This window comes from Anastrepha ludens, chromosome 2 (genome assembly GCF_028408465.1).
Source record: "Anastrepha ludens isolate Willacy chromosome 2, idAnaLude1.1, whole genome shotgun sequence".
Taxonomy (NCBI): Eukaryota; Metazoa; Arthropoda; class Insecta; order Diptera; family Tephritidae; genus Anastrepha; species Anastrepha ludens.
The window spans coordinates 182,454,948-182,465,839 of NC_071498.1; the positions used below are offsets into that span (position 1 = coordinate 182,454,948).

The 10,892-nt window shown below is 36.5% G+C and overlaps 2 protein-coding genes across 2 annotated transcripts; one reads left to right on the plus strand and one right to left on the minus strand.

Moving 5' to 3' along the window:
* Window positions 1-3,381: 3,381 nt before the first annotated feature.
* LOC128860809 (uncharacterized) lies at window positions 3,382-3,912 on the minus strand. Its single transcript, XM_054098567.1, has 2 exons — window positions 3,806-3,912; window positions 3,382-3,743 (listed from the first exon to the last, which is right to left on the minus strand). The coding sequence occupies exons 1-2, from the start codon at window positions 3,876-3,878 to the stop codon at window positions 3,460-3,462; spliced, it is 357 nt and encodes a 118-aa protein (XP_053954542.1). The 5' UTR covers window positions 3,879-3,912; the 3' UTR covers window positions 3,382-3,459.
* A 4,940-nt stretch (window positions 3,913-8,852) lies between these two features.
* Window positions 8,853-10,820, plus strand: LOC128856019 (vacuolar-sorting protein SNF8). The gene is made up of 4 exons (XM_054091360.1): window positions 8,853-9,343; window positions 10,156-10,285; window positions 10,345-10,491; window positions 10,551-10,820. The coding sequence occupies exons 1-4, from the start codon at window positions 9,004-9,006 to the stop codon at window positions 10,690-10,692; spliced, it is 759 nt and encodes a 252-aa protein (XP_053947335.1). The 5' UTR covers window positions 8,853-9,003; the 3' UTR covers window positions 10,693-10,820.
* The last annotated feature ends 72 nt before the right edge of the window (window positions 10,821-10,892 follow it).

Genomic DNA, 10,892 nt, shown 5'->3' on the forward strand with positions numbered 1-10,892 from the left:
AACAACTTCTGTCAAATTCTCTAAGAGCCGAATAACTGTTTCTTGTCTGGCAAACCTTGGTAAATCTATTATCCTTGCCTCGTTTGACGAAAACCCAAAAACAACTTCTGTCAAATTCTCTGAGAGTATCGATACGTACATCGATAAGATTACAATAGAATACATTGTTCCCAGATTGATACGAATTGAAAAAAATAACAATACATTTTCGGAATGGCAGATTTAAATAAAGTTGTGGATTTATTTACCGAAGAGGATGAACACATGAATACATATATTAAATTTCAGATAACTCCAACGATATGAGCGTGTTTGAAGACATGGGACTCCAAATCGATGAGGACCATGTGATTGTTGCTTCAGATGAAAATTCAACGAACAACGAGTCAAAGATGGAGATTGTTCATCACGAAACGAAAACACAATCCGAAGTTCTCAATCGACAACTGGAGCGTGAATACCATTATGATTGTAATGAACTAAACACATTTGTAACATCAAATTTAACGAAATTGAATGACCTATGTTGCTGTTGGTGATACAATCATGAATAATGTTAGCCATGGAACTGGTGGATTGTTTTTCTTGGATGCTCCTGCGGGAACAGGAAAGACCTTTTTGATTTCATTGATATTAGCAACAATTCGATCGGATAATAACGTTGCATTGGCACTCGCTATTTCCGGAATTTCGGCTACACTACTTGAAGGCGGTCGCACAGCACATTCTGCATTAAAGTTGCCTTTGAATATGCAGGTAAATGAAACACCAACATGTAATATTTCGAAAAGATCTGGAATGGCAAAAGTTCTTAAAGTATGTGAGCTCATCGTATGGGACGAGTGTACTATGGCACACAAGAAACCATTGGAAGCACTTGATAGAACTTTGAAAGATCTACGAGGAAGAGCCAAACAGTCTTTGGAGGTGCCATGATTTTATTGGCTGGAGATTTCAGGCAAACCTTACCTGTGATCCCCAAATTTACGGCTGCAGATGAAATCAATGCATGCTTAAAATCATTGTATTTATTGAGACATATAAACACGCTTACATTTGCTACAAACGTACGTGTTCAACTACAGAACGATCCGTCAGCAGCTGAATTTTCACACCAATTACTGAAAATCGGACATGGCCAAATGTCTGTCGATCCAACAGGAATGATTACATTGCCTAAAAATTTCTGCACTTTTGCACAGTCTAAAGAGGCATTGATACAGAGTGTATTTCCAAACATAGTTCAACATTACAAAAACCATGATTGGCTCAGCGAAAGAGTAATTTTAGCTGGGAAAAATAAGGACATCAATGATATAAATGCAGCTATTTTGGATCAAATACCTGGTGACATAGTTGCATTGATACCCAGAATTCCACTGATTCCGACGGATTTACCATTCGATTTCAAACGTTTGCAGTTCCCTATTCGCCTTGCCTTCACTATGACAATTCATAAGGCGCAAGGACAGTCTCTACAAATGTGCGGTATTAATTTAGAATACACAATTTTTTCTCATGTACAATTGTATGTATGTAGCTTTCGCACGAGTAGGCAAACCATCGTCATTATTCATTTACGCGAAAAATTGAAAAACCAAAAACGTTGTCTACCAAAAAGTGTTACAATAAAGTGAAATTGTATCAAAGAATTTGCTTTGTTTCGTATTAATTTTATTCTCTTTCAGCAAATCATTGAATTTATCGCCTAGCGAAGCGGGCGAGGATACGCTAGTACATATATAATGCTAAACAAATAAATATGTTTTGATGCATATGTATAGAATTTTTTTACTTAAGAAAATTGTTTGAAATGTACCTTTGAATATTCATGCTTTATTTTTAGTTTTTAATTTTTGTTAGCTTTACTTAGATTTAGTTTTTAAACTTGTATCCATAAGAAACGTGAAGCATATCCCTTTTGTTAAAAAAAAAAAACATTCGAAAGCAAATTAAAGTATAATGAAATAATAATAAATACTATATTTAGTTAAACAAAGCTTTCAATATTTGACAACAATAACCCAACGGTACTAGAACGCAATACCTTCGAACCTAGAACTCCACATCGAACACAATACTTTAAAAGTCATGGAACATGGAGGCGTTCGAGGGATATTCTGAGGATGACAAAATCTCATCTCTCAAATTTCGTGGGTATCCTCACGGGGCACTGCCCGCGGGGTATACATGCTGTGAGACTCGGAATTACTTCGAGTCCTTTTTGCGTCAGCTGTATGGAGGATGAGGTGGAATCATCTCAGCACCTGCTCATTAGCTGTCCAGCGCTCGCGGGTCTAAGATTCAAGCATCTTGGTTCACACTTCTTTTCTATGCCTGCTGATATAGCAGGTCTTAATAAGAAAAATCTGATGAACTTCATCAGCAGCATAAAGAGGCTAACACAACCGCAGACTAGTCACCGTTCATAGTCCACAAACACTCAAACCTCCCCACCCCTTTCCCTTTTGTCCTTTTTCCTTCACCTCTTTTCCCCTTGCAATGGTATCACAAAGGATGAACCAAACGGCTTTCGTCCAAGTGGGCCCACTCTATGGGCAACCTACCTAACCTAACCATGGAACACAGTGGTACAATAAGTCCCGTGCTCAGCAAGCAGTTTCTGATGGGCTGCTGCAGCATGAGCCACCCCGACAGTCTTCTGCCGGAAGCTGAGTCATCTCATAGGTATGTCAGAAGTGAACTACTCCAGATGACCGATGAGAGCCTCCCTCCCCCACGTCGTTTCCACGACAGTCGGTTCTACGTTACCGAAACGACCCGGATTTATATCCGGCCAAGGACTGTCACTCCAGCAGCATTCATCGTATGTAAGTATGGAGAATGTTTATGCTGCTACAACAACAACAACAACCGATGAGAGCCGGACGTATGTCAAATAACTACTTGAATATTTCGTATTTTCATTTGCAGGCATCCGGCAACACAATATTGTTGTCAATTCCAATGAGTTGTTATTCTCGTTTAAAATTGGAATGTGATGATATTCATAAATGCATGTGCATTTCATTTTCATTGAAATATTATAAATTATCTATGATTATAAATACAAGTATGAAAACCAGGGAAAACACACATGTGACTGTATATTTTGTGAATTTAAGTGAAGTTTATAAAAAAATATATTCTAATGCGCTAAAAAAAAATGAAATTGTAAAAGGAACTTTGAGAACAAATACATAGGTGCAAAACTATCATTCCCGGAATATTGGGAGTTATAAATGTTGTTTAAGAACCATTCCTTAACATCTCCACCAAGTTTCTTTAAATAAATCGTTTTATTTTGCCTAAAATTGCCCCTGCGGCATTATACTAAACCCGACAATAAGCATTTTAAATGTGCGCAAAATTACATGCATATATGGTGCAGTTTAAACTTTTATATTTCGAAATCGCTTTTTTATTTCATATACGAATTTCACATCAACAAATTTAAAATTATAATTGATTTTCGATGATCAAAGAATCAGTTGGTTCTTCCCAATGCCATTCCGCCCAATCAACACAGTTTTTGACACCATCTAAATAAGCCATTTGCTCTGGACATCTCTCGAGTACGGGCGCTGCATTAAGCTCTTCACATTTCCAATAGGAAGTAGGGTCCCAGTTATTACGGAATATACGAATATTGATTTCTTCTTGAGTGGTACAACTAGGTCGCCCATTTCCAGATATTAAAAGTGCTGTGGCGGTAGCCACCAACAAAACTACCAAGAGAAGGACTTTGGACGAAAATAAAGAGCATATAAAATACATACTCTGTACTTCGTGGTATTTTCCTTACCTTTACAAATATTTCCTTTCATAACGGCTTTACGTTGCTCAAAATACTGATGACAAAAACTGATTTCACTCATAACTGCAAAATAATGCACTATTTATATATGTTTTCAGCTCAAACATCATACAAAAGTTGAAATAGTTTGTACCAAGTACACATGTAATTACATAGAAAATGCATTAAGACATTGGAACGAAAAAAGCGATAGGATATTGTCGGCCCACTTGACAATATGTAAATAAATTAAATTTATCAATCATTTCATTATGTAAGTAAATGGTAATTGATGGTTGTTAAAATATTTCGTTCTTTTTTAACAGTTTTTTAAATTTCTAGTAAGCCATTTACTACATAAAATACATTTTGGATAATCAAGTTAAAAATATCGAGTTCAAAGTTAAAAACATGTTTAACATTAGTTGGCATCCGGCGCGTTGTTGCCGTAGAAATAGTAATTAGTCGTTTTCGTTAACACAAATTTTTAATAGTTATTCCTAATTTTTGAAAGCAGGTGCTGGTTAACGCCAAAAAATTATCCATCACTTACAGCAAAAAACGAAATTTAGCGAGTAACTTCGACTGCCACTGATGATGGATTTACAAGGTTTGGACAATAACTATGGTGCAAAAGAAAATTGTGAGGAGAACTTCGCCTGCCCCGTCATGGGGGATTCTTCAGGCGAATTCCGCACGACCATTTCACACGTCCAACATATCCAAAGCTCCCTCGACATTTTTTTCCCCCCATACCTATCAAGCAAACCTTAAAATCTATTATCCTCGTGTTACGGTACCCAATCAGATTATTCTTTAAAATTCGAGGAACGACGGGTACTATCTCACAATGACAAAAATATGAAATAGAGCACGCTGAACGCGAAAATCAATTTTTTTTTCATAGCTTTGATATTTGCGGCTGAATTAAGACTAAGAGTAAGATTACAATTTTTTATTTCTCAATCATTCCAACAATGCCAAATACGTTTATATGCGGGACAACACAATTTTTTTTATCAGAAAGTGCTGAAAAAAATAGGTACATTAATAGGCTCAGCCACAATAGCATGATACGTTAGTCGCGGTGGCACTGAGGTTGTTACGTTTACTATACTTTACAGGTAATACTTTTTTAGAAAAAAAAAATTGACTCGATGTTTATTAAATTTAATAAAAAAATGTATACGTAACGTAAACTGTTTACCACTGCAGAAAGAACAATATCAAAAACAATGCTTGCTCAAAAAATATAGAAACAAATATTTAGTTTTCTCATCAAATTATGGTCACAGCTTAAAATATGCAGTGTATTTTATATTTTCTTTGAGACTGCAATAACGGTGAAATGTATTTTAGCTTAGCGTCTTAAGGCATTCTCAAAAAATTTTTACAAAGAAAAGTTGAAAAAATATTAATTTTTTAAAATGGGAAAATGGACCTCACTTGAAAAAAGGAAGACGTTATTCGTCATTATAAAGAGGGCAAAAGCTAACGAAAAATCGCAGAAATTGTTGCTATTAGTTCCTCAATTCTCCAGCACATTATAGAATGGTTTCGCCACGAAAACAGTACAGAAGATAAGGGCAGATCTGCGCCAAATAAAATATTTAATGATGCAGATAAGAGGTGGATTGTTCGCAAAGTTAAACAAAAACCCGATTTAAGCGTTCCAAAATTAACGAACGAAGTCGAAAAATATTAGGCAAGATCTGTAATCCTGAAACTGTTTGTAGAGCTCTGCGCGAAGAAAATTTTCATGGAAGGACATCCCAAAATAAGCCGTTGATTAATGCTCGTAATAGAAAACAAAGAATAGAACAAAGACATTTCGTTCTGGAAGTCCGTTGTTTTTGCGGATAAAAGCAAATGTAACCTTTACAGGTCAGATGGGAAGTCCTGCGTTTTGAGAAAACCAAACACTGCGCTTCAACCATGTAATTTGCGCTCTACAGTTAAACACGGCTGGGGCAGTCTGATGGTATGGGGTCGCATGTCATATTCAGGCGTCGGAAATTTAACATTTATCGAAGGAAACATTAATAAAACGATGTATCTGGATCTGCTAAAAGATAATTTAGTACAAAGTGCGGATAAAATAGGCATTAGGGATTCGTTTAAGTTCTACCAAGACAACGATCCCAAGCATACGTCTGGTATTGTAAAATCTTGGCTTATCTGGAACTGCCCACATGTGGTCAGTGCTGGAAAATAAAATAAGAAATCACAATATTTCTAATGCTTCTGGACTGAAACAGGCACTATGAACTCCCGATTAAAAGCTGTTCTGAATAAAAAGGGATACCCCACTAAGTATTAGTAATCATTAAATCGATATATTAATGTGTTTATGTTTTTTGAATACTTTTAATTAAGTGCATCATTTAAGCTGTGACCTCAAAACTGTAACTGAATTATTTTAATTTGTCATATCTTTCTTATGAAGAAATATGTTTTGTTATTAAATTAAACATATTATTTAATAATAAAAAATATATATAATTTTTTTCTGTAATGGAAACACTATAAAATATATTTGATTTTTTCATACTTTTTTTTCAAATAAGCTGTGATTCACTGTATCTCTATAATTACGCTGAGTTCCGACCATTGGATTGCTAAGTAAAATTCACAAGTGTTGCCGTTAGATACAATTTGCTTGCATTATTTAATTTCAATGCTTAACCTGTTAACCGGGGAATTAGCTATTGCTCAACTCGTTTCAGAATAGGGACTTTTTCTTCGCAGCGATAAGTAATATCACACCTCAAATAATAAAGGAATATCGTTTTTAACTTATGGTTTTTATTTATTTTGATAAAATATTTTATAATTCATATGTATTCAATATATATAACCACTTTAAGATTTAATAGATAAGAACAACGTAGAACGTAATGCGTTCAATATATTACGATTAATTTCCATGACGAACAATTTTGTCATGCCCATTGCAGAAGGCTTTTATGTATGACGAAATATTTCGTCATACCAAGTTAACAGGTTAATCACTTTACTTTACGCTTACACGTTCTCACGCTAAATTTAAGGCTGATTACTTTGTGCGCATGCACCCCCGATTATATATGTATGTACATGTGCTTAATAACTATTGTAATTTCTAGATGTAGCAAATCTTATTTTCTGGCAACTTCTGTCTATAGTATCTCGTTCGCTCGGTATCAACGTGGATTTATAAATTCGCCTTGCTCGGTTTTGTTGCCAGTCGTTTCGTGAATTTTCGTGTTTTTGCCCTCGTGTTTTTTACCGTCCCGATTAGATAACAAATCGTTCGATCCAAATAGAGCCAATCTCTCCAGGTAAACTATTACTAATTCCTCCCAAGGACGCTTGCAGTTTTGGAGAAGCCCCTGTCTTTCTTTGCGGATTATAAATAAGTACAAAGTTGGTTAGTAGAGCATACACTTCTGGCCACTTACTGAGGAAGTACATAACAACGAGCCAACGGAGTCACTTGTTGGAAACGGACCCTCCTCATCCATGACCACTTGCTCAAATGGAAAAGCCGTATTGTACTGCTGTAATCTTCCAGGACTTCTCCCCTTTGAACATTTCGTTATCATACACTGCGCGCAATTTCGAATCCTTTCGGCAACTGATTCTTCCTTAATCTTCTCCAATGTTTTAGTAATACAAAGGTGACTTCCGTTCTCATCCGAGGCTTTCATTGGGGGGGATTTTTAAGTGGCGGGTCCCAAACCCAGCGCACAACCAGCTATCCTAGCCTTCTCACTTTCGCTCACTACCGAGCGGGTGTTCGGAAGCTACCCAGAGGATACTTGGGCTAATCCCGGGAATTGTGAGCTGCTTGAACCATATGCAGAAGAATCGTCCTGGCCACTCCCAAGTGAATGGCGATCAGTAACTTTCCCTACTTGCGTGGACTTCTACATATGGAACCATCCTCCAACCAAGTAGGCAATTAAGTAGTAAAGCCCTCTCTCGACGAACAAAACTAACACTCTACAAGACTCTCATCATGCCCGTCCTTTCGTATGGCGCAGAAGCGTGGACGATGACAACATCCGATGAAGTGACGCTTGGAGTGTTTGAGAGAAAGATTCTGCGTAAGATTTTTGGACCTTTGCACGTTGTCCACGGCGAATATCGCAGACGATGGAACGATGAGCTGTATGAGCTTTACGACGGCATATACATAGTGCAGAGAATTTAAATCCAGCGGCTACGTTGGCTGGGTCACATCGTCCGAATGGATACAAACGCTCCGGCTCTGAAAGTATTCGATGCGGTACCAGCTGGTGGTGGTAGAGGAAGGTCTCCTCTGCGTTGGAAAGATCAGACGGAGAAAGACTTGGCTTCTCTTGGTGTGTCCAATTGGCGCCGGTTAGCACGAGAAAGAAACGACTGCCGCGCTTTGTTAAGCTCGGCCAAAATCGCTTAAGCGGTTATCGCGCCAATTAAGAAGAAGAAAAAGATGACCTCCGTTTGGCCCATTGTGGAACTCCTGTAACGATTTCCGTCTTCGCTTTCTTATACGCGAGGCAGAGTTCCATTAATTCTAATTTAAATAATGTTGCCTCTACCTAGATTAGATCTGCCTTGCTATTAACGTTCTCTGCATGGTGCATGATCAAGGATGACATAAATGATCCGAATTCTCTGTGTCGTCAGAGCCCATGAATAAACATGGTAAACAAAAGGAAGGGGAATCAATTATTTGTGAAGAGCGAAAGCAATAAAAACAACCAAACACAAGAAATTATAAGCACACACACATACTTTCTTGCCACGACGTCTTCAGCAAACAAACTGCATTTGGAGGCTTAATATTTTTTTGTTTTCATAAATTAACTTAAATCTCATAAGTCCCAATATTAACAGGCCATACACTGAATTTTCACAAACTTGTTATTTATCCTCTGTTTGTTTGTTTTGTATTGGAAAGGGAGCATACGTCAGACTTGTCAAATCGTGAAAAAGAAATTCATTGTTTTGGCAAGGCACCACCTATGGTTTTAATTCGCCTTTGATTTTACTGAGAATACTATGGACCACATATCCACATGAGAATACTATGGATCCACATATGAATTTGCCTTGCAACCAACTTACAATAATGCCTTGAGTTCCATAAAATAAAATGTAATTATTTTGGCTGAAGTAAATATATGGTAGTCATAATAAATAGAATTTAAATCGGAGTTAATACAGAGTTTATTGTAAATATGCGTCGACGTGCGGGTCTAGGTGCTATTCAACAGCAACAGTTAGCTGCTGAAAAGTACAAGAACAAGGGTACTGATATACAGGAATCGCAGTTTGAGCAAATGTCTAAACAAATGGAAGTATTTCGTATTAAACTAGAGGAATTCGCTGTTAAGCACAAGCAAGATATCCGGAAAAACTCTCAGTTTCGTAAACAGTTCCAGGAAATGTGTGCAGCTATCGGAGTCGATCCACTTGCTACTGGCAAGGGCTTTTGGAGTGTCCTTGGAATGGGCGATTTTTATTACGAATTGGGTGTACAGGTAGTGGAAGTATGCTTGGCAGCGAATCATAAAACCGGTACATACACATAACGAATTTAAAGAGCAAAATAATCTTGATTAAGTATATTAAAAAACTCAAATTTGACTTGTTAAACCTAAATATTTGGTTCCTTTTCCTAAATGCTTCACTCACCAACAAACCAACAGTACTTGGGGACTGAAAAATTCATTCCTTGGTGCGATTTGCAATTCAGTTTCTGAATTGATAAACCAATCGCTTTAATTTGAGAAATTGCAGGGGCACTGCTTGTCTAAAACATTTTTCGTAGAAGCTAATGAAGTGATTAATTATATTTGAAAACAAAACTCGGATCCTTATAATGGTTTCAATATCTGCTGCAGCAGCATGTTATTAAAGGCAGTGCTTTATGTTTTTAGCGGCAACTTCACATACCTACAATAAATATGTACATATGTATATGTTTTGATCTGCATCGGCATCGTATCAAAATTTTACTTGTCAGCAACACCTCAACTTTGTGTAACATTCAAAGTTAGAGAACGTATTTTGGCTGGAACCCATGTTAAAATCATAGAATTGAGAAGAAAAGGGACTAATTAGGCTTAGTAATAAATTCCAAACGCTGAAAATTATATGGTTTCATTGAATTTTGTATTTAACCGGGACTCAAAAATGTAATATTGCTGTTGTCGATTGTTTCCTAACCACGTCCTAGATTGAAAAACTAAAACAAAAGAGTAAAGACTGGATGCTATAATGATGTGGATATTTTTATTAATGGTATCCTGTTTTTAATGATCTTAAGTACATTTATGTGGGAAATACTGAAAAGTGAGTAATAATTCTAAACTATTCGGTTTTTAAAGGAGGTTTAATGGGGTTGAGTGAGTTACGTAGGCGTCTCATAGCTGCTCGTGGTCAAAGTTCAGTACATCAGGAAATAACGGATGAAGACATTTTAATGGCCGCAAAAAAGTTAAGCATTTTTGGAAATGGGTAAGTGTTTTCTGATGCATATTATTTGAATTAAATAACCATAATCTAAACTTTAACAGATTTGTGGTTCATAAAGTAGCTAAAGGAAAATACATGGTGCAATCGATACCAGGGGAGTTGAGTATGGAAGAATCCAAAATACTGACGGCTGCTTCTAATACAGAAAAGGGCTACGTAACCCTTCAAATGATTATTGAGCAGCTCGGGTAAGGTTAAAAAGTTCCCTCCTTTTCTAAATTTCTAAAGTTAAATGTTTGACCTACAGATGGAATGAATTTCGAGCTAAACAGGCGCTTGATAAAACAATAAGTGAAGGCTTGTGTTGGATAGACGAACAAAATGGAGAATATAGTTACTGGTTTCCAAGTTTATTTCCCGGTCGATATGCACATGCGTCTGATTTGTGAAGCATGCCTCCAAATGCTCATAAGTGTATATGTACATGTAACATTTATTTTATATATTTTAATACGTATAAAAAAATATGGATTATTACAATACTACTAAAACATAAGTATAATGAATCACAACCAAAGACACGTTTTTTTGCAGACGTACAAATTTGTTAGCAATATAATGTTGTTGTAGCAGTTCTTTAAGCCCTGCC

Coding starts and splice junctions, on each gene's coding strand:
- LOC128860809 (XM_054098567.1), bottom strand. CDS start 3,878: ATGAGTGAAATCAGTTTTTGTCATCAGTATTTTGAGCAACGTAAAGCC. Junction 3,744..3,805: donor GAAAGGAAATATTTGTAAAG/GTAAGGAAAATA, acceptor TTTCGTCCAAAG/TCCTTCTCTTGGTAGTTTTG.
- LOC128856019 (XM_054091360.1), top strand. CDS start 9,004: ATGCGTCGACGTGCGGGTCTAGGTGCTATTCAACAGCAACAGTTAGCT. Junction 9,344..10,155: donor GGCAGCGAATCATAAAACCG/GTACATACACAT, acceptor CGGTTTTTAAAG/GAGGTTTAATGGGGTTGAGT. Junction 10,492..10,550: donor ATGATTATTGAGCAGCTCGG/GTAAGGTTAAAA, acceptor TTTGACCTACAG/ATGGAATGAATTTCGAGCTA.